This window comes from Cucurbita pepo, chromosome LG01 (assembly GCF_002806865.2).
Source record: "Cucurbita pepo subsp. pepo cultivar mu-cu-16 chromosome LG01, ASM280686v2, whole genome shotgun sequence".
NCBI lineage: Eukaryota > Viridiplantae > Streptophyta > Magnoliopsida > Cucurbitales > Cucurbitaceae > Cucurbita > Cucurbita pepo.
In genome coordinates, this window is record NC_036638.1 from 7,610,037 (window position 1) to 7,632,397 (window position 22,361).

Sequence of the window (22,361 nt, forward strand, 5' to 3'; positions counted from 1 at the left end):
TGGATACAAAATCTATCGAGCAACCTTAATTAAGAATTAAGAAAAAGATCTTAATTAAGAATTAAGAAAAATGTCTTACAAACTTTTACAATTATATGGGGATAGAATTTTTTTTCTTTAGCGTTTTACCTGCTGGATACAAAATCTATCGAGCAAGCGAGAAAGCAAGAGTTGGGCCTAAGGTCCAGTTATATGGGGATAGAATTTCTTTTATTTAGGGACATAATGTTTTACCTCTATACTGGATACAAAATCTATCGAACAAGCAAAAAAGCAAGAGTTGGGCCTAAGGTCCAGTCAGCAGGGAATACACATATATTTAAAAAAAAAAAAAACAATTTCAAAAAAATTAATAGATAACTTTTAATTTTTAATATAATTAAATGCGTAAAATATTTTGATTTTGTGCATATCTAAATAATATATGTATTATTAAGGGTTTTTTTTTTAAGACTTCTTTGAAATTTTTGAAAATTTAATAATATTTTTAAAAAATGCACTGAGTTTTAGGTATATTTTTATTAATTAACTTAATATCCGTTCAATACAACTGTTTTTTACCGGTGTGCTGAAAATGAATAAACCGAACGGAGTCGGTCGGTTCGGATAATCTGTTAAACCAAATCGAACCCATTTCGTAAGTTCCCTAAAAGAGCCTCTGGTTCTCTCTCTGCGACGGCTCTCTCTTCTGCTCTCTGCTTCCCGCTTCGCCGGAGCCCTTCACACTTCCACTGCACTCGCTATTCATTGTAATCGCTGCCAAATTTCTCATTGAAAAGGTACTTTTGATGTTCTATATACGCATATATATTTATGGCGTTCTGATTCTCTGTGTTTTTTCTGCGAATTTCTTGTTATGCAAAATTGGTTTCCTTGTCGTTCTTCATTTCTAGGGCGGATGAAACTGAAGTATCAAATGCCTTGATTAAACACGATAGATTTCCTTTTATCCTTCCTTTTTTTTTTTTTTTGTTGAATCTTTGTTAACTGAATGAGGGTTCTTCATTCCTGGAAATTTTTTGAATTGATTCAAGTAAATTTACATACTGAAGTGTGGGAGGTAGGAGAAATTTTGCAAACAACAGAAAAAGAAGTGATACAAATATTCAGTTTCCCATTGCTCTCACAACAGCTAAAAACTTTTAATTGAGTCTCCCGAATACTTGAAAATTGTGATAACCATTTGGTTTTTTAGCTCTTGAAATTTGAAAATTGTGTTTGTTTTCTCATCAGATTCTAACTCTTAGTCAATTTCAGAAACAAAAACAGATTCTTAAAAACGATTTTTGTTTTTGTTTTCAAAACCTAATTTGGATTTTAAAAACACCTCCAAGAAGTAGATAGTGAATCAAAGAAATCCATGGAAATATCATTTATAGGCTTAATTTTAAAAAACTAAATGGTTATCTAAAGCGTTTATGATCGGAAATTTCAATAGATTTGCGGTTTTTTCGTTCCTAGATTATGTGTTTTAGTCTTCGATCTTGATCATTATTTCATTCTTGCCCAATTGATATGTAATTTTGATACCATTTCTTGTAGTGATAATTGAATGAGCGGAGTAGAGGCCATTTATCTGCTAGCATGCTTAAAATGGATGAGTTTTTGAAGAACCAAATCTTCGCAACCCATGCAGTTGCTGCTGCTGGCTCAGTGACACTAAGCACAGCTCTTACTTACCCTCTTGACACTATTAAAACCCTTATCCAGGTTTAATATCTTGCTGCTGTGAATATTTTCTGTCTTGAAAATATATCTATATGAGTTGATGTAATTCTTTGCTCTACAATAGGTTGGTTCTGATCCTTTAGGATCTGGTAAACAGTTGACGACAACTCAGGCTCTACATAGAATTCAATCCTTTTCAGGAAATTCAGGTGATTCTTTAATTTTTCTTGGATTATTATAATACTCTCGACCTCTTGTGTGAGATCCCACATTAGTTGGAGAGGAGAACGAAGCATTCTTTATAAGGGTGTGGAAATCTCTCCCTAACAAACGCGTTTTAAAAACTTTGAAAGAAAGCCCGAAAGGGAAAGTCTAAAGAAGACAATATTTGCTAGCGGTGGGCTTGGACTGTTACAAATGGTATCAGAGCCAGACACTGGACGGTGTGCCAGTGAGGACGCTAGGTCCCCAAGAAGGGTGGATTGTGAGATCTCACATTGGTTGGAGAGGGGAACGAAACATTCCTTGTAAGGGTGTGGAAACCTCTCCCTAGCAGATGTCGTGAGGCTGACGGTGATATGTAACGGGCCAAAGCGGACAATATCTGCTAGCGGTGGGCTTGGACTATTACAAATGGTATCAGAGCCAGACACTAGATGGTGTGCCAGCAAGGGCGCTAGGTCCCCAAGAGGGGTGGATTGTGAGATCCCACATCGGTTGGAGAGGGGAACGAAATATTCCTTATAAGGGTGTGGAAAACTCTCCCTAGCAGACGCCGTGAGGCTGACGGTGATACGTAACGGGCCAAAGCGGACAATATCTGTTTGCAGTGGGTTTGGACTGTTACATCTTTGGTTGAGATTTGAATCCCCGTCATATTGTTGAACTCAATATGTTGCTTTATTCAACATGGTAATTGTCTGCTTCTCGAAAATGTGTTACTTGGATCATATTATATAGAGCTTAATTTCTCACTGACTGAAGATTGCAGGTCTGTACAGTGGATTTGGATGGTTGGCCTTTGGGAGACTATTTGGTTTAGGAGCTCGATTTGGAGTATATGAAATTGTGACAGCCTATTATAAAGGTAATCACATATCCTATCTTATTATTTAACGAAATGCGATATTATTTGACAGACTATTTGGTTTAGGAGCTCGATTTTGAAATTTTGTTTATCTTATTATTGATAAACAAAATCTGCAAATACGGGAAACTGCGATATTCATTTTTCGTCGCGCTGATTTCAATTCGAATCTACTATCAATAAATTTTGTTTTTGTGATGGTCGTTAGTGCATACATGGCAGATGGTCGTGAAGATGATTACGTGCATGTGTCCGAGGCTCTTCTGGGTGGACTTATGGCTGGTGCAGCAGAATCATTGATATGCTCGCCATTTGAGCTTGTTAAACTTCGTGCTCAGGTGACCTCTGCTATTCGATTACCAAGCCGAGTTTCTCTCGTTGGACAAGAAAGAGCTCTTGCACCTTCTATGTCAAGGTTTCTTCATGGCTATACACTGGATCTGAAAGCCTTAAACCATTCAGTTGGTCTTTTATCCACCCTAACAACCAAGCACCAAAATATAAAAGGTGCCTTACAAGAGTATCCATGGATGATGACGGGGTCCGGGAGGCCACCTGCAGTTAGCAATGTGCATAGGCCATCAGATATCATATCACTGGAAGGATGGCAGGCATTTTGGAGAGGTCTACGATCTGGGATCGCGAGGGATTCCATCTTCAGCGGTGTATTTTTCTCGACCTGGCAATTTCTGCACCGATCTATGCTAATTTGGAAGAGCATCGAGATGGATCCACCACCCAGGTTCCATGCTTTGATACTAGACTGCCCTTGAAGTTATGCCTAACTCGTTTCCATTTCAATTTTTCACTTTGAACCAAAGAGTTTCTGTGAGATCCCATATCGATTGGAGAAGGAACAAGTGCCAGCAAGGACGTTGGGTCCTGAAGGGGGGTGGATTGTGAGATCCTGCATTGGTTGGAGAGGAGAACGAAACATTCTTTATAAGGGTGTGGAAACCTCTCCCTAGCAGACGCATTTTAAAAACCTTGAGAGGAAACCCGAAAGGGAAAACCCAAAGAACACAATATCTGCTAGCTGTGGGCTAGGGCCGTTACGGTTTCTATTTGATATCAAGAACACAATTATGGATTTAGACCGCTGTCCATAGTTTCTTGAACTACAGTTTGAGAATAATAGCCTATGTATGGTTGTTGAAATCTAGATGTAACTAGTTGATATAATAGTCTGGCTATTGTAGCTTCATTTATATTAAAGATTATTGTAAATTTTTATTGTCTCCTTTCATTGGATTGAGATGACGAACAATTTGTCTTGTCAATCTCTTCTTCCAGGTCAAATGCTGAAGTAGGCCCACTGTCTCCGTTTTCGGTTAGTCTTGCAGCTGGAGTTTCCGGTGCAGTTGCTGCAGCTGTGTCTCATGGTTTCGATACTGCCAATAGTCGGTCACTATGCACCGTGCTGCCCAAGGTACGAAAATCATTCATGGACGAGTTCGGTGCAGTTAGTACACTCGTTGTGATAGTCTTGTCTATCGATAAAAGGTTTTTACTCCAATGGTAGTTTTGAAATGTTTATGAAAGTTTCAAAGTTTAGAAGTCCTTTAGTGCAAAATATTTCGTTTTCTCACATCGCTCACTGTCGATGCATCATCCCTTCAACATTTCTCGACTTGCCTGGAAATGAGTGTTTGATCATGGTTCTTTTGTTGCAGTACGTCGCCATGGAGAGAAAGTTTCTCAAATGGCATCGACCGGGTAATAGATTTGAGAGAACTACGGGGATTCATCCTGCAGATCGGAGTCTCCTGTTTCGTGGCATAGGATTACGAATGGCTCGTTGTGGTTTAGGGTCATTTTTTATGGTTGGAGGTTACTATTTGATTCTTGATCATTTGTTGAAATGATGTATTATTATTTGCATGGATATTACTTAGAATGAGTTAGAAAAAGGGAGTATTTTCAAGGCCATGGAGAATAAATTTCTTGTTCTATACACACATTTTGTTTCGCTAATTTATTACATTTTTAAAGCTCTGTCATGCATTTTACTTCGTTAATATATATATATAATTGTACTCTTGTTATTTTTTCATTATTTTTTCAAAAGTTGCAATATTATCGACTGTTCAATCAAAAATTTATTTATATTATTTAAGCGCTTTCCTTATGATTATTATTATTATTATTATTATTTTAATTCAAAAGTTGGAAGGTGTTTTCCACATAATTGTAATCAATTTGGAAATTTTTAATTACTGTAATTATTACAATGATCATAGTAATTTAAATAATTTTATTTGAAGCCTAATTCCTCGGCTCACACAGCATTTCGAAGGCTACTTCTTGGGCGCCGAAAATATGGTTTTTAATATTAGTTTTTGCCTTCGTCCTCCCCAGATTTCCATTTTTTCAAAGCCCACCTCGCAATAAGGAATCCTCCCAAAGCATATAACTGAAAAGACATGAAATGAAATACATCAAAATAATTGTTTTTCCTTTTTATAATAATTCAATATCTTACCACGTGGCAGCAGGTGATTGGCCCACATCAGCTGGATAAATAAATTAGCTACCCAACAGCCCATTACTAACCATATATGAGATAATACTATTTATTAAAAAATATTTAAATATATTTGAATTTTTAAGGTTGTTTAGGGACCCATATGTGGTGGACTATAAATAAAAAATAGTTTAGTTAGAAGTTGAATAGAATTGAAAAAACGAAGCACATCAAGAAAATGGAGAAGGAATCATACCGGCCACCGGATTGCCGGATGCGAAAACTTGCCAGGGCGCTTGCACTCAGCCGTCAACGGCGGAGGAGGAGGCACTTGCGATCCCGGAAGAGTGACGAGGTTAGGTTTCTGAGGTGGCAGTGGTGAAGTTTGTTGTTGGTTGTCCCCTAATTTGTTGAGATTTCTTGACCAGGACCAGGTCACTTTAGGGTCTGTAGGAACAATGTCTCTGTTGTCAACCATGTCTGGGAAGAAGAAATTTGGTTTGGAGTTGTGAAAATTTGGGCGCATGGGTTTTGAAAGGTGAGGGTTCCTGTGTTTTGAGATGGAAAGTAATACGCCATTTCAAAATTTCACTGCTACGCTCTTTTCCTCTCTCTTTTCACTTGCTTCTTTCTACCGCCAATACGATGCTTGGCTACCAACTGTTCATACAACGCCAAATACCATTCTTTTAAATTACTCCAATTTTAAACTACAACCCATTCTCTCTGCTTCTTCTATACTACTAATAGTTTAGGTCTATCCGATTCTAGGATCATTTGAACCATCCGGTTGGATGAAAGTGGGTTTATAAGTGAGAAATACTAACTTCATTCGTTTGAAGCCTTCTGGAGAAGCCCAAAACAAAACCAAACTTATGTTAAAAGTAGACAATATCATGTAGAGAGTCAGTTCGTCTAACACATCCCAAGTTTTACGATAGAAGCGAGAATAGTTAAATTATAATTTATTTGAATATAGAACAAATGCTTCAATTTACTCATTTATATTTATAATTGTATCAATTAATAATCTTAATTCTATTTTAAATTAATTCAAAATTTTGTATGAGTTGGTTGTTGATTTTTTTTTTAATTATTTAGAAAAATAAGCAAACATATAACTGTTATAAACATTTTAAAAAATCTTAACCTTTTCAAACGTAGATAGAGTTGGGTTGGATTATAACATAAATTTAGGAGGGGTCAGATTCACCCACCAGAAAATGTTAACATGCAAATTGAACCAAATTGTTAAGATTTTGAAAAATTCAATCCAAATCAAATGAAAAAAAATCTAATCTAACTCAATTTTTATCCTAACATAACTTTTATGATCTGAGCGGAATAGTTTAAGGTGTAATTATTTAATTATTTAAGTACATATGAAAAAATAACATGTTTTTGGACAACTTTTAAATACGTATGAAAAAATAACGTGTTTTTGGACAACTTTGGGAAAAAAAAATTCTCGGATGGAATGAATCTATCCTTTTCCCAATTTGGAAGAATGTGTTTTTGTGGACAAGTATCAAGGGGAAGGAATTTACCCTTTCTTAACAAATAATCTGCTCTAGATTAGAAGGTAAAATGTTTGAATTTCAATTCAAAGGTGAATTTCGATTAAAAGGTAAAAAAACTTGAATTTGGATTAAAAGGTTAAAAAAAAAAACTTAAATTTTGAAGTTCAAATCTCCCTTTAGTGGAGTGATAGTAAAATTTTATATAGCAAATTTGAAAAATAAATAACTAAATTTAAAAATATAAATTTAGGAAAATATAAATATTTTCGATTAAGAGGTCAAAAGTTCGAATTTCTCTTAAATGAATATTTAAAAGAAAAGTCATATCCCATCGAAAGAAATTTAATGCATACATTTCACATGTGCATAAAACTTATTTAAATGTAAAGATTAATATTACATTAATAAAATTAATTTTTTGAAATTAGGACAATGGAAAGGTGTGAAAAGTTGAAATTAAATTAGAGGCATAATTGTATAAGTACTAATTAATTAACTAACCATGTATGACATGACAATCAGGCGCCCATGGCCTAATGGATAAGGCGTCTGACTTCTAATCAGGCGATTGTGGGTTCGAATCCCACTGGGCGTGCATTCTTGTAGTTATTTCTTACTACTTTTTATATAGTCTTTACAGTATTGAAAGTTTAATCTTTAGTTTTAAAAGGCAAGCGCCCATGGCCTAATGGATAAGGCGTCTGACTTCTAATCAGGCGATTGTGGGTTCGAATCCCACTGGGCGTGCATGTGTACATTTCTATTTTTTCCGTTTTCAAAGAGTTTTTTTTATTAGTTTTTATAGTATTCAATTGGGTTCAAAAGTAAGCGCCCATGGCCTAATGGATAAGGCGTCTGACTTCTAATCAGGCGATTGTGGGTTCGAGTCCCACTGGGCGTGTTCTTTATTCTTTCTATTTTTTGTTACGTTTTTTAGGACTTTTTTATACAGTTTTTACAGTATTGAGTAGTTGATCTTTAGTTTTTACATGATAAGTATTTACTACAAGAATTCTATTTTGTTCCCTTAATAATAAAAATGCATAATTAAATAACCTTTAAATTTATTCTTATTTTAATTCTTTTTTAATTTTTCTATAAAATACAAAAAATAAATAACAAAATATAGTAAATTAGATTTTGGGGCTATATTTATATTTAGTCTCTAAGTTTCAAGATTCTAATCAAAGTCCCAAAGTTTAAAAAAAATTCAATATTTATAATAATAACAGTATTCAAAATTAAAGTCAACTTAAAAAAAATTTATTGAAGAATTATTTAATTAGATTAGTAAGTTGTGATCCTTCCTTATAATTTTAATTGTAAAATTAAAATTATATATATAACTTCACTAGTTCTAACACATGCTATTTAGGGATCAGATAGTTAATCTCTCAGCCCTTAGAACCGAAGAGAAAATATTAAAAGTTTATTGGATTTAATATTTAATATAGTCACGGATATTTGGTTCACAAGTTAGCAAATAAACGATAAGCCTGGGCATCCAACACGATTTGTCGAATGGATGCAACACCGCCAACTACAACCAGTACGGATGAAACTCCCACAATCAAAGTGTTTATCCAAAAAATATATCCACCCTTTGAAGGCTTGAAAGTCACATTGTAGAAAAACATCGGCATGATGAAGTCAAGAGGAACGAACCCCAATGCTCCAATTAGTGCCATTAGATCCCCAAAGAAAGGCAACATGGCTGCAAATATGGTGGCAATGATGACCGACAACGATCGTGATATCAACCTCGGTGCCATGTTACGAATCGAAAATTGACTTTTAGTTGGATCTGCAAATTTCTTCTCAAATGCTTCATTCGTTGGTTGTAAATAAACCTATCCAAATCAACAATCAAATAACAGGTCACAAAGTAGTCAGATTCTTTGTATGCATACCAAATATTATACGACCTAATTCAGATATAAGACTATGTCTTAATTACATTGTGAGATCTCACACCAGTTAAGGAGGAGAATGAAGCATTACTGTACAAGGGTGTGTAACCTTTCCCTAACAGACGCGTTTTAAAAACCTTGAGGGGAGCCCAGAGGGAAAAGCTCAAAGAGGACAATATCTATTAGCGATGGGTTGGGAGGTTACAAATAGTATTAGAGCCAGACACCAGGCAATATACTAGCAAGGAGGTTGAACCCCGAAGGGGGTAGACATGAGACAGTGTGTCAACAAGAAACTGGGTAGATTGGGGGATCCCACGTCGATTGGAGAATGGAACGAGTGCCAGCGAGGACACTGGACATCGAAGGAGGTAGATTGTGAGATCCCACATTGGTTGTTGAGGTGAACAAATAATTCTTTATAAGGGTATAGAAACCTCTCTCTAACCTACGTGTTTTAAAAACTTTGACGGGTGCCCGAATGGAAAAGCTCAAAAGAGGACAATATCTGCTAACGGTAGGTTAAGGAGGTTACAAATAGTATTAGAGCCAGACATCGAACGATATGCCAATGAGGAGGCTAAACCTCGAAAAAGGGTAGACACGAGACAGTCGGTGTGTCAACAAGAACCCTAGACTCGAAGGGGGTAGATTGTGAGATCACACATCGGTTATTGAGGTGAACAAATAATTTTATATAAGGGTGTGCAAACATCTCCCTAACATACACATTTTAAAAACCTTGAGAGAAAACACAAAAGAAAAGGTCCAAATAAGACAATATCGACTAGCGATGAGCTTAGAACGTTACATCTAAAAATTTGTATTAGATATAAGATAGGATCTTACGCTGGTGACAGCTGAGATTTGCAAGAGGCAGAAGGCATTGGTCATGACGAGGAACCAAGAGTGCAACAGATTATGGCCCATGAAATTAGTAAGAATGGTTCCCTCAGCCTCATTTCCAAAAGCCCAATACCCTGAAATTGCTACGCTGAAGAAGGTGACTGCTATCACTGTATAGCAAAGGCATAGCCCTTTGAACATCTTCCCTTTCACTGGAGCTGCTAAAGTTGCCTGCAATACTCCACCAATTAATTCCATTAAAATTTATATATATATTTTTTTTTATTTTCTTTAAATTTTATTTATTTTTTAAATACTGAAAATATGTTAATATATATATATATATATATATATATTCTTTATAAGCTAATTTAAAATAACATATACCTGTATTTCTGGAAGAATCCCACACGCATACGTAGTTGCAATAATTGAAATCCCATTGAAGGCATTAAATAACTGGCTGACTTCAGACCCTTCAAGAGAGTAGTTTCGTGCAGGGGTATTCTTGGAATAACCTGTGGATGGGAAGTCCTTAAAGGTAATTTCACAAGCTAAGAAGAAAATCAGTGTGAAATTACATAAATAACCTTCTTTACCTAGATGTAAAGAAGCAGCTGTTACACAGGCACTGTAAGCTAGAGAGAGAACAAGAGAGAGAAGGTTGATGTGCCTTAGAGAATGGAACGATGGAACTTGAGCCAATAACAGAATTAATGCTCCAAATATTATTATAAATTGGTATAATTTCATTGTCCCTTCTGGATTTGAGACCACATAAATATACTGCCAAAACAAAATTAATAATTTTTCATTTAAACCCATAATTAATTTGAATAATAAAATACACTTAAGAAGTCAATAAATTGACTTAATTCTCATTTTATTATCCATAAATAATTTCATACATAAAAGAAATTTGGTAATATATAATGAAAAAATCTCACCTTAAGGTTTTGACCACCGAGGACGATTCCAGAAACAACAGCACCATAACACACGCCAAATTGAATTGGGCCCACGAAGTACGTGCCCCACTTCGGTCCTTCAATTGAAAATTTAAGAATCTACCGAAAATTGAATTCATAATATACGAAATTTTGAAGATAATGAAAAGGAGAGGATGTACCGAGAATAAAAGTAGCCATATCCCGAAATCTGAGTAGACGAGTACCACGCATAGCGTGATGCTCTAAGACGATGGATAAGAGATTGTAGGAATAGAAAGTGAGGAAACCACAAGCAAGAAGGCTTATAATTCCTCCAACCCAACCAAGCACACTCAGCGCAAAAGGAAGGCTTAGTAGCGCCGGAGCCACTATGGATGTTGTCAAGTGATACCCACAATGCAACCATGATCCTATCATCCATATCACCAACACAAAAAAATATATCATCAAATTATAATTATTAATAAAAATATTTTTTTGGATAATAAATAAAAATTTAATGATTTATTAGATAACTTATCTTTTATAAATAATATTTTTTTTAAAATAGAAACTTTGTGATTTCATGTAATTTTTGTTTATAGTTTTTGAGAAGGGTTTGGTAATTCACGTTTTTTGTTTCTGTTTCTTTGATTATAAACGCATGATCATTTCCTAAATCTAGAACAAAGTATACCCTTTCTTTGATACTTTAGTCACTTTTTGACTATGTCTTTGAGGCTTACAATACTTTGTCCGACATTTAAATTTAGGGCATGACTTTGATATCATGTTAAACGAACACAACTCTCCACAATTGTAATACTTGTCCTCTTCGAGGCTCACAATACTTTGTCCGACATTTAGATTTAGAGCATGACTCTGATATCATGTTTGTTAAACGAACACGAGAGCTCTCATAACTTTGTTTTAGGCTTCGGCCTCATTCCCAAAATTAGCTGGAGTGGGATTTCGTCCAAAAGAAAATAGGTCGAGAAGAAACTAACAAACAAACAAACGCTAACCTCGGGATTTAAGCACGAACAGAGCTCCGGCGTCAAGCTCCGCCGTGGACTGGACATGAGCGCCGCCGTTCTCTTTCTCTCTCGCCACAGCATCGCCGGAGATCCGTGCCTCAGTTCCCATTTTCTCTCTCTTTTTCTCTTACTTTTAAGTCTCTCGAGACTCGAACTATGGCATCCCCCCAACAAAACAGTGCCCCTCATCATCTTCTTAATAATGACACGATGTTTAAAGTTTTCTACTTTATAAAATTGTACTCTCTTGTCCCTACTCTTTTCTTTTCTTTTCTTTCTTCAAAAAGATTCCTAAAATTATAAATTTGGCCCTTTTTTAAGCTTTTAAAATTTTAAAACTAATAAGCCTTTTACAAAAAAAAAAAAAAAAAAATTAATTTAAGAGAGTCGTAATATTCACGTAGTAGTAATATCAATAAAAATAATAAATTAGTAATTAAATCAATAATTGATTACTTAAATATATACGATAGTGTTTACTTTAAGCATAAGTTTTCATAATTTTTCTTTTTAATCTTCAATTAAGATGATATTCTTTATTTATAAATTCAAAACCCGTGTAAGACTACTTCTCCTAATAATCCTGAACGTCACAATTATTAATATGATAGTGACGTACACTAACTATTAAAATATTTATTTATATGGTATGATATAAAAATTTAATCCATATTTCTCATATATTTTATAAACATTAACTTAATTATTAGTTTTTATAATATTTTTATTCACAAATTTTGACATCCACGTGAAGGAGATATTTTAGGCATTGGAGGAGTCGTTGAAAGATGGGTGAAGACGGCACAATGGCCACATGTCTGAATATAAAATAAAATAAAAAGTGCTCCGAACTTGACTGCATCGCGTACCCTGCGGTGGGCTGCAACTTGATAAGAACCTTGAAATCTATTTTGGATTTATTCTCAATCAACTTTTTTCAATGCCCACCTCATTGGGAATATAAAAATACACATTTACAATTACAAACACATACACAACGTCATACATAATATTAATTGAAATATACGAAATTTATTTTAAAAGCAAGTAAGTATTAAAAAATAAAAAGTTTGAATTTTAATAGGAATGTCCCTTACTTAGAGAGATTTTGATGGGAATCATCAGCTTTATAATGTTTTAATAACGACTCATGCTTTTTTAATGATCTTTTTTATGGTTATGCCGGCGATGATATGTGGATCTGGTAATTGGTTTGTTTCGATTCTGATAGGTGTATGGCATTTTCACGGTTAAATAATATTTCATTCTCGTTGTTGTCACCAAGTCTCTTGCTCCTGTTAAACTCAGCCTTAGTAGAAGTGGGTAGCGGCACTGGGTGGACTTCCCGTATGGCTTGCCAATCCGTGACAACCCACAACAAAGAGTGAAATGTCAAGCTCTTTCTCTATTAAAGCAAAAAGTATGCGCTCAAAATACTTACCGAAATCTTACAAAGCAACCGTGTTAGGCTTTATGTCTCCTCTAATGTACTACCACCTATCAATAGGCAGGTTAAACTTTTAATTTCGGTGTCTCAATTTCTATATTAAAAATGTAGGGATAAATATAAATGTTATATCACAACTGTCGAGATTAGAGATTTTCATAATATAATTATCTTAAATTAGCGGATTCACTTAGCCACAATTAATAGTGTCTAACAACATAACACTCATAAGACATAATTTTCATTACAAATTTCATCAATTCTTCCATAGATAAATAAGTACCGTCGTCCATAACAATAGTATCTTTCATACTTAATTGAATTAAAAACTCAATTTTAAAAAGCGATATTATATTAAAACATGACAACGTACACTTATTTTTTTAATAACATTTGCTATAAGTGACTACCAGTGATATTTAGGTCACACATTAGCAAATAAACGATATTCTTTAGCATCCAAAACGATTTGTCGAATGGCTGCAACACCTCCAATTGCAGCAAGTACTGATGAAATCGCCACAATCACACTGTTTATCCAAAAAATAAAGGTTCTCTTCGAAGGCTTGAAAGTCGCATTGTAGAAAACCATTGGCATGATGAAGTCGAGAGGAATGAACCCTAATGCTCCAATTAGTCCCATTAGATCCCCAAAGAAAGGCAACATGGATGAAAATATGGTGGCAATGATCACCGTTAACGACCGTGATATCAACCTCGGCACAATGTTACGAGTCGAAAATTGTTTTTTGGTTGGGTCTGCTAATTTCTTCTCGAATAATTCGTTCGTGGGTTGTAAGTAAACCTACACAAATAAAGAATCAAATACAATTAATACGTCACGTGTTCGAGCTCGAATTTTTTATTTAAAGTTTACGATTTCATTGGATTTAAAATTTTGGGAGTTTGAAAGGATGGGATCTTACGCCGGTGACGGCTGAGACTTGCACGAGGCAAAAGGCATTGGTCATGATGAGAAGCCAAGAGGGCAACTGATTTTGGCCCATGAAATTAGTAAGAACTGTTCCCTTGGCCTCATTTCCAAAGGCCCAATACCCTGAAATGCCTACGCTCAGAAAGGTGGCTGCTATCACTGCGTAACAAAGACATAGCCCTTTGAACATCTTGCCTTTCAATGGCGCTACTAACGTTGCCTGCAAAAGTTCATCAATAAATTTCCCATAAGTTTTAATTTTAATTTTAAACTACTAATTTTCGGTAAAAATATATCATTAAAATAAGATGAAGAATTAACGTTCTCCTTCCCAACTGATGTGAAATCTCACAATTCACCCCATTTGAGGTCAGTATCTTCGTTAACACTCGTTCCTTTCTCCAATCAACGTAAGATTTTCAATCCACTTTCTTTTAGGGTCTTTGTTAGTACCCCGCCTCGTGTCTACTCCCTTAGGGGCTTAGCATTTTTGTTGTCACATTGTTCGGTGTCTGGTTCTAATACCATTTTGTAACAACCCAAACTCACTGCTAGTAAATTTTTGTTGCCACATGTTTCGTTTCTCTCCGTATTTAAGACAAAATTTACAACACTATTCGTGTGTGTAGGGACAAATTTCAAATTTGTACCTGTATTTCGGGAACCATTCCACATGCGTAAGAAGTTGCAATGACTGAAATGCCATTGAAGGCATTAAATAGCTGGCCGACTGCGGACCCTTGAACGGAGTAGTCTTTGGGAGGTGCATTCTTGGAATAACCTGTGGATGGGAAGGATTAAAAGGTAATTCCACAAACTAAAAAGGAAATTAGTGTGAAAGTACATATATAACCTTCTTTACCTAGTATTAAAGAAGCAACTGTCACACAGGCACTGTAAGCAAGGGAGAGAGTGAGGGAGAGAAGGTTGATATGCCTTAGAGAATGGAAAGATGGAATTTGAGCCAAAATCAGAATTAATGATCCAAATATTATTATAAATTGGTATAATTTCATTGTCCCTTCTGGATTTGAGAGCACATAAATATACTGCCAAAAAAAATAATTAATAATTAATAATTAAAAAGATTATATTTTTACTGGATTAATAACTTGGACAAATTAACCTTTTGGTAATAATATAATGGTAAAATATCACCTTCATGTTTTGACCGCCAATAAGAATTCCAGCAACAACAGAACCATAACACACCCCAAATTGAATTGGGCCCACATAGAAAGTGCCCCATTTGGGTCCTGCCATCTCACAGTAACAATGAATTATTATTATTATTATTATTATTTTCTTCAGTAATTAATCTTTTTATGAAATAATAATTATGTGTACTACTTTGAATTAATTACCCATCATTTAATAATCAATTACTTTTTTAAAATTAAATTTATTAACATTACTTAATTTTTTTACTTTAATTTTCTATCCTTAAAAGTCAAATTTTGAAAACTAAAAAATTTAGTTTTTAAATTTTTGTTTATTTATTAAAGGTGAAAATCTAAAGAATATAAAACAAAAAAATAGTTTTGAAGTGGGTCATTGCATAGTTCATGATCCAAAAATAAATAAAAATAAATAAATAAATAAAAGTCAAAGTCTTTCGGATTTTTATAATAAAAAGAAAATTTTAAATTTATATATTTTTACGATGTTTATTTTTGTTCCCATAAACATGATAATTTTTATTATTTAAAAATTTTAAGACGAATTAAAATAATCATTTTTAAAAATATATAGAGACCAAAATGAACGTTATCCATAAAACATATGGATTAAAACGAACCAAACTTGAAACTAGAGGGACCAAAATGAATATCGATGTCAAATTATAATCACTGACTCTTGAACGTATCTTTAGTACAATTATTAGAGATATTAGTCGTTGAACCTTCAAACCTAAAAAAACGTATAATTTGTTAAAAATTTGTTGTTTAGTTAACAAAAAGAAAAGGACGTTACCGAGAATATTAGTAGCCATATCCCGAAACCTAAGTAAACGAGAACCATTCATAGCGTGGTGCTCTAAAACGAGCGATAGGAGATGGTAGGCATAGAAAGTGACTAAACCACAAAAAGCAAGGCCTACACTTCCGCCAACCCAACCTAGCATCTTGAACGCAAAGGGAAGGCTTAGTAGCGATGGTGCCACTATGGATGTCGTCAAGTGGTACCCACAATGCCACCATGATCCTATCATCCATATCACCAAACAGTAATATATCATCAAATTATTAATAATTACTCATTTTTAATTTCTCATGAAAAAAGAATATATATATATATATATATATATTTTTTGAATATTGAACCACAATACATAAAAATTACATGAAATTAACGACTTTTAATCCTTTACTTTAACTATTGGTGATATGTCACGCTAATTAATATACTGAATTTAACTTTATTTAATTGACTAATATATTAAAAATTATGGATCTCAACAATGGTAGAATATTAATTAATTCATTAATCCTTTTAATTAGTCAATAAAATACACGTTTACAAAATTAAAACATTTAAAATAATATTATTTTAAAAGTTATTATCTTACAGACAAGATTTCTTTTCAAGAAAAAAATTAATAATAAAAGTCTTTGAGGTAACAGAGAAGGGAAGAAAAGTCGCCGATGTTGAGGCCAATAGTGACCGTACCGTCGCCGTAAAATATGGATTCTCAAATTCCGGCAAGTTTTCCGATCACCGAAAAACAAAAATTGAACAGAAAAAAGAAACTCTAACCTCGGGATTTAAGTACAAACAGAGCTCCGGCATCGAGGTCCACCGTCACCTGAACTTGACCGTCACCGTTCTCTTTCTCCTTCGCCATTGTATCTACAGAGGTCGGCGTTTTCGCTCCCATTTCTCTCTTTTTCTCTTACTCTCAAGGGCTCGTTTGGATGGGGAGAATGAGGTTTGGCAGGGAGAGGAAATATAAAACCGTTTTCAAAAGGATATTTAGTTCCCTTTATTTGATACCCTTCCAAAAGTTATATTTTTAAATCAATAAAATAAAAATTAACATAATTATTCATTTATTACCACTGATTTTTTTAAAAGTAATTATGTTTAATTTAATTTAATTCATAAGAATTTATTAAACTTATTTTTTAACAAAATGTAAATTTTAATTTAAATTAATCATAATTCGTTGACTATTACTATTTACTTGTTACTTATAATTAGTTAAATTAGATTTTTAGTATATTAATTAAATTATATTAAATTCATACCAATCTTATTAAACAAGAATTTGTTAATATTATGGACAAGAATCAAACACGTTATATCATGGATAAAAGGATAACATGTTAAATTATGATAAGATAGCATATAGTTACNAATTTATAAAAAATAAAAAATACATTTTTTAAAAAATACTCTTGAACTTTCCAAAATAACATTAAAATATTTTTAAAATTGGATGGTAATTAGATGTTTATGAATAATAATAAAACCATAAAATATGGGCGGATTCTTTATTTATTATCCCCCATCAATTTCAACCAAAAGGGGAGGGGACAATAAAATAAAATAAAAAAAGAGAGAATTTTAGGGGATTCCTTTGAAAATTGTGTTGAAATGTGAGGTCAGAATATGGTGGGTCTGCTGTGGGGTACGAGTTTAGACTTGAAGGGCTATTGAATGCTATTTTGGAGTTTGGCTCAACCAGTTCAAACTTGAAAGACGTGTTTGACGTTGTAATTTTTCTTTTTAAAAAAAAAAATAATAATAATAATAATATATATATATATATATANACCAACCAAACAGTCCCACTCTTTATCTTCTAAATAATGACACGACCTGAGAAAGTAGGGCACAAATTTTAGGTAGCGTTGACAATTTTTTATGCTAATCTGTAGTCTACCCTTTTTATTTTTTATTTTTTTTAAAAAAAAACTTTGTTATAAACTTGGAAAGCATTAAGAATTGGATTTAAAAAGAGAAAAAAAAAATAAATCAAATAAAATTTATATGGAATCGAGTTTAGGTTAATTGTCATGACTCGAGATGATTTGTATGAAATTAAAAGTAAAGTCACCTCAAAATAGATAAATATTATACTATATTATAAAGATAGAAGAGTCTGTTATTTTTGTTGCCTTAATATCATTATTTTATTTTTAAAAAATAAATTAAAAGGCTATTATTCTTTTATTTATTTATTTTAAATGATAGTGTGAGAGAACCTAAAATCAAAATAATAGAAACAAGTTGAGAGATTGAGAGAGGCAATTGGTATATATATATTAAAAAAATAATAAATAAAAGAATTTGTTAACCGAATAAGGAATAGAATAAATAAAATAAATAAAATTCATTAGACAAATGGTGGGTCCTACATTTTTTATATTCCTAAAATAATTATTCATTCAACGCCGAGAAATGGGAATCAGAGCAAATGGATAAGAGACAACTGTAACGGAAAAGTGGTAATCCTTTTCTTCCTTTCCGGTTTCGAAATTACAGGCCGGTTTTCCGATCACCGGAAAACAATAATTCCGAGCAAAATATCCGGAAAATCGTAACGCTTTCTCGTCGCCGGTGGTTGGTGCCACAGTTCCCATCTCTAACCGTTTCTAATTAAGATAAGACAGTAGTGAAGTCAGTGGCCCAGACGTAAGAGAAATTAAGAACGTGGTCGGGAGATTTTTTTTTTTTTTTTTTTTTTTTTTTTTNATTGCATGTACGAAATAAATTTAAAATTATATAAGTAATTATTAAATTGACCTATATTTCAAGATAAATAATTGAGTTCATTTCATAATGCTCCCATCTTTTTGCCCATAACCTAATTCTTCTTGTCACGGGATCATAAAAATATGTGATTAAATTATTTAACTATTCTTAAACTTTCTCCTTTATTTAAAAAATATTTCTAAATTATTCTAAATTTTTAAAAAATACATTCATAATTATTTTTTTAATAAAAATCATTAATACTAAAAAAAACATGTTTAGTCTAGTTTCAAAAAGTATCTTTTTAACTTTGGAAATTATTTAAAAATACCATTTAATTTTCAAAAAACACCCTAAACTTAAAAAAGACATAAAAAAACACCTTTAAATTTATAAAAAATAAAAAATACATTTTTTAAAAAATACTCTTGAACTTTCCAAAATAACATTAAAATATTTTTAAAATTGGATGGTAATTAGATGTTTATGAATAATAATAAAACCATAAAATATGGGCGGATTCTTTATTTATTATCCCCCATCAATTTCAACCAAAAGGGGAGGGGACAATAAAATAAAATAAAAAAAGAGAGAATTTTAGGGGATTCCTTTGAAAATTGTGTTGAAATGTGAGGTCAGAATATGGTGGGTCTGCTGTGGGGTACGAGTTTAGACTTGAAGGGCTATTGAATGCTATTTTGGAGTTTGGCTCAACCAGTTCAAACTTGAAAGACGTGTTTGACGTTGTAATTTTTCTTTTTAAAAAAAAAAATAATAATAATAATAATATATATATATATATATATATTTTTTAGCTCATCAGATTCATTATTATTTTTATAATATGTTTGAGCTGGATTGATTCTTTTAACTTTCGAATTTTTTTAAATTTATTAAAAGTAAAATTATTTTAATTTATTAAATATTCGATCTTATTAAACATTTTTCTAAATTAAATAGACAAAAAAAGGAAAGGAACCTTTTAATCCAAAGCTTGTGGATTGGGAAGTATCTTCCATCACTTCTTTCAAGTGATTCTAGATTGTTTTAGAGTAACGAAAAGTAAGCATCCCCGTTTTTTGTACTAAATTTTTGTTCTTAAAAATAAAATATGTTCTCAAACAATATCAAAATTCTACGATCTAAACGATTCTACAATTGGTTCCATTATGTTTAGAAACTGTTGTGCCAACTTCCGCTTACTATGCTTTGATTCATTATCTATGGTCATTTCTATGGTTTAAAACGCGTCTACTATGATGTGGGATCTCACAGTTAAGTTACACTGTAGATGAATCTCGAATAACATTGTTTGCGTACACGAATCAACGATCGAGGTGCTGGGTACCAATTATTGAAAATAAGGCAGCTTTATACTCATGAAACAGCACAATAATGGCACTTTCATCACCATTTTCATACTCTTGATCATACTTGACTATGTTTATGTTATGGCCCAAGCCCACTCCTATATGGGCTTTCTCTCAAAGTTTTTAAAACATTTTTGGTATACAGAGGTTTCCACACCCCTATAAACAATGTTATTCTTCTCTCCAACCGATTTGAGATCTAACAATTCACTCTTCTTGGGGCTCAGCGAACTCGCTGACACTCATTCCCTCCTTCTATCGATGTGAGACCCTCCAATCCACCCCCTTCGAGGCTCAGCCTTCTCACTGACACATCATTCGATGTCTGGCTCTAATATCATTTGTAACATCTCATGCCCACCCCTAGTAGATATTGTTCCCTTCAGCCTGTTACATATTATTGTCAGCCTCACGATTTTGAAACGTGTCTGGTAGGGAGAGATTTGCATATTTTTTTAAGGAATATTTCGTTCCTCTCTCCCATCAATGTGGGATCTCATAATCCAGCACTACTATATTAGAGCAAAACACCTTACGATGTGCCAGCTAGGACGCTAATCCTTCAAGGGGGTTGACATTGGACGGTGTGTCAACGAAGATGCTAGGCCTCGAACAATGGTGAATTTTGAGATCCCACAATCTATTGGATATGGGAACGAAACATTCTTTATAAGGTATGAAAACTTTTCCGTAACAAAAGCGTTTTAAAGACGAGAGGAAGTCTAACAAAAAAAACTCAAATAGGACATTTGGGGATTAAACATTTATAAGTCATATGAGCTGCTCTCTCAATATTGCTGTCCTGCTAGGTACAAAGTAATCATTTCAATTTATATCATGAAGCTTTGAAAATTTTCATTAAAATTTGAAATTTATTTGAAATTGCTTTTACTAAATAAATCCACGAGAGCCTATTCAACTAATTGGCTTCACGGGCACTTGGCTGCTCCGGTTTTATATAATGGGCCTAGTATTGGGCTGCTCGTATCTGGTTGGGCTGGGAGGGAAAAGTATGGTTAACGATTTATTTTTATAAACTCAATAAAACCATTATTATAAAAAAAAAAATTACAACAAAAATATATATAGAAATAAAATTAAATAAAATATTGCTATGGCAAGTTTCCTAAGTTACATGACTTCTATAATTTCAAATAAAAATGATGTAATTTAATATAATTATTAATTTGAAGTTTTAATAATTAACTCTAAATTGATTTTTATGTGTAAGAATTAATTTTGAATTAGGAGAAAGTATATAGAGATAAAGATATTAATTAAACAAAATATCAAAATACAAATATAAAAAATAAATATTTTAAGAGTATAAAAATTAAAATGGATTAAATTTAAACTTTCCTCCCATTTTTATATAGTTTAAAATTATTTCTTGACATTAATAACCCTTCAATTATTTATGTTTCGGCAACAAATAAGCTATTCTAAATTCATAATATTTCAAACCTATTTTTTAGTTGCTCTTTATTGGCTTTTTGAACTAGTTATGAAAATGGATGAAAAAGATAATAATGAAATAAGAATTTAAAAATAATAATTAAATAAAGTGACCAAACCCGCCCTGATTAGACCACCAATCATTTTAATATTACTGGTTTAGAACCTTGCACCCCACCCAACGTTGAGCTTTGTAATTATCAAAGGATTCTTAATTTTCTTTTTAAATTAATTTCAAAACTTTTTTTTCTTTCTTTTGAAAAGTTTGGATATATATTTGTTTTAACCAAGTTTTTTTAATAATTATTTAATTTCAAGTTAGTTTTAGTTTGTCTTTTTTTCTTTCTTAAAAAATAAAAAAGTTGGAGATAATCTATGAAGTGTTTAAACTATTTTTATTCTAAAAGTTGTTGATAATCTATGAAGTGTTTAAACTATTTTTATTCTCAAAGTTAAAAGTGTTGATACTATTTTTAAAATTACATGAGTATTTTTAAAGGATAATAGTAAAATTAGTTTTTAAACTTTTTTTTTAAGTTGAAAGATATTAATCAATTTTTTTTTTTTAATTTAATGGTATTTTTATTAAAAATTCAAGATCTTAATAGTATTTTTATTGAAAATATTCCATTGAAAATTGAAGAATATTTTTTAAACAAGTTAGGTAGAAAAATTAAATTTAAGGATTGTTTTTAAAAATTTAGAGTTATTATTATTATTATTATTTAGATAAAGATATAAAATTTATAGATATTTTGTTAATTTGATCTAATATTAAATAATTATTGGTCCCACCCAATCTAAAAAAATTGTGTGGATTAAATATTTTTAATTATATTTGGTTTTTTTTATTAGAGAGGTAATTAACATATTCCCTTCTACAAAACCAATAAATAATTAAATTGAAATTTCTATATTTTAACATTAATTTCTTCATAAATATATCATTTTTTTAATTGGTGAATGAGATATTTAGCTTTTTAAACAAATTTTTAT

At 32.4% G+C, this 22,361-nt stretch overlaps 4 protein-coding genes and 3 non-coding genes across 9 annotated transcripts; 4 read left to right on the plus strand and 3 right to left on the minus strand.

Annotated features, from left to right (window-relative positions):
- Window positions 1-624: 624 nt before the first annotated feature.
- LOC111786659 (mitochondrial arginine transporter BAC2) lies at window positions 625-4,750 on the plus strand. Of its 2 annotated transcripts, XM_023666924.1 has the most exons (7): window positions 625-779; window positions 1,543-1,710; window positions 1,793-1,877; window positions 2,660-2,755; window positions 2,978-3,497; window positions 4,049-4,184; window positions 4,429-4,750. In XM_023666924.1, exons 2-7 carry the CDS (start codon window positions 1,585-1,587, stop codon window positions 4,618-4,620), a joined length of 1,155 nt encoding a protein of 384 aa, XP_023522692.1. In that variant the 5' UTR covers window positions 625-779; window positions 1,543-1,584; the 3' UTR covers window positions 4,621-4,750. The 2 variants fall into 2 exon arrangements, with proteins under 2 accessions (XP_023522692.1, XP_023522755.1); XM_023666987.1 differs by lacking the exons at window positions 625-779; window positions 1,543-1,710; window positions 1,793-1,877 and adding an exon at window positions 2,446-2,580 and having other exon boundaries at window positions 2,653-2,755.
- Window positions 4,751-4,931: 181 nt separating this feature from the next.
- Window positions 4,932-5,762, minus strand: LOC111811149. Its single transcript, XM_023697898.1, has 2 exons — window positions 5,476-5,762; window positions 4,932-5,168 (listed from the first exon to the last, which is right to left on the minus strand). Exons 1-2 carry the CDS (start codon window positions 5,743-5,745, stop codon window positions 5,088-5,090), a joined length of 351 nt encoding a protein of 116 aa, XP_023553666.1. The 5' UTR covers window positions 5,746-5,762; the 3' UTR covers window positions 4,932-5,087.
- Window positions 5,763-7,261: 1,499 nt separating this feature from the next.
- On the plus strand, window positions 7,262-7,334 carry TRNAR-UCU. The gene has a single exon. It is a non-coding gene; the product is annotated as a tRNA-Arg (tRNA).
- A 79-nt stretch (window positions 7,335-7,413) lies between these two features.
- On the plus strand, window positions 7,414-7,486 carry TRNAR-UCU. Its single transcript has one exon. It is a non-coding gene; the product is annotated as a tRNA-Arg (tRNA).
- Window positions 7,487-7,567: 81 nt separating this feature from the next.
- TRNAR-UCU lies at window positions 7,568-7,640 on the plus strand. Its single transcript has one exon. It is a non-coding gene; the product is annotated as a tRNA-Arg (tRNA).
- A 500-nt stretch (window positions 7,641-8,140) lies between these two features.
- LOC111809332 (GABA transporter 1-like) lies at window positions 8,141-11,644 on the minus strand. The gene is made up of 7 exons (XM_023695778.1): window positions 11,450-11,644; window positions 10,625-10,855; window positions 10,443-10,540; window positions 10,095-10,281; window positions 9,883-10,013; window positions 9,499-9,726; window positions 8,141-8,589 (listed from the first exon to the last, which is right to left on the minus strand). The coding sequence occupies exons 1-7, from the start codon at window positions 11,568-11,570 to the stop codon at window positions 8,209-8,211; spliced, it is 1,377 nt and encodes a 458-aa protein (XP_023551546.1). The 5' UTR covers window positions 11,571-11,644; the 3' UTR covers window positions 8,141-8,208.
- Window positions 11,645-13,146: 1,502 nt separating this feature from the next.
- Window positions 13,147-16,789, minus strand: LOC111809315 (GABA transporter 1-like). 2 transcript variants are annotated; one of them, XM_023695759.1, is made up of 7 exons: window positions 16,600-16,787; window positions 15,817-16,047; window positions 15,001-15,098; window positions 14,705-14,891; window positions 14,493-14,623; window positions 13,835-14,062; window positions 13,147-13,713 (listed from the first exon to the last, which is right to left on the minus strand). In XM_023695759.1, exons 1-7 carry the CDS (start codon window positions 16,718-16,720, stop codon window positions 13,333-13,335), a joined length of 1,377 nt encoding a protein of 458 aa, XP_023551527.1. In that variant the 5' UTR covers window positions 16,721-16,787; the 3' UTR covers window positions 13,147-13,332. The 2 variants fall into 2 exon arrangements, with proteins under 2 accessions (XP_023551527.1, XP_023551535.1); XM_023695767.1 differs by lacking the exon at window positions 15,817-16,047 and having other exon boundaries at window positions 16,600-16,789.
- Window positions 16,790-22,361: the final 5,572 nt, after the last annotated feature.

Bases quoted from the DNA above. Each gene is read 5' to 3' on its own strand.
- LOC111786659 (XM_023666924.1), top strand. From the start codon at position 1,585: ATGCTTAAAATGGATGAGTTTTTGAAGAACCAAATCTTCGCAACCCAT. The intron at 1,711-1,792 runs GTTTAATATCTT...GCTCTACAATAG, and splicing joins CTATTAAAACCCTTATCCAG to GTTGGTTCTGATCCTTTAGG. The intron at 3,498-4,048 runs GTTCCATGCTTT...CTCTTCTTCCAG, and splicing joins GAGATGGATCCACCACCCAG to GTCAAATGCTGAAGTAGGCC.
- LOC111811149 (XM_023697898.1), bottom strand. From the start codon at position 5,745: ATGCGCCCAAATTTTCACAACTCCAAACCAAATTTCTTCTTCCCAGAC. The intron at 5,169-5,475 runs GTATGATTCCTT...ATGTCTTTTCAG, and splicing joins ATCCGGCAATCCGGTGGCCG to TTATATGCTTTGGGAGGATT.
- LOC111809332 (XM_023695778.1), bottom strand. From the start codon at position 11,570: ATGGGAACTGAGGCACGGATCTCCGGCGATGCTGTGGCGAGAGAGAAA. The intron at 10,541-10,624 runs GTACATCCTCTC...TTTCAATTGAAG, and splicing joins TATGGCTACTTTTATTCTCG to GACCGAAGTGGGGCACGTAC. The intron at 10,014-10,094 runs GTAAAGAAGGTT...TCCCATCCACAG, and splicing joins AGCTGCTTCTTTACATCTAG to GTTATTCCAAGAATACCCCT.
- LOC111809315 (XM_023695759.1), bottom strand. From the start codon at position 16,720: ATGGGAGCGAAAACGCCGACCTCTGTAGATACAATGGCGAAGGAGAAA. The intron at 14,063-14,492 runs GTACAAATTTGA...GAACTTTTGCAG, and splicing joins GAATGGTTCCCGAAATACAG to GCAACGTTAGTAGCGCCATT. The intron at 13,714-13,834 runs GTAAGATCCCAT...TTATTTGTGTAG, and splicing joins AAGTCTCAGCCGTCACCGGC to GTTTACTTACAACCCACGAA.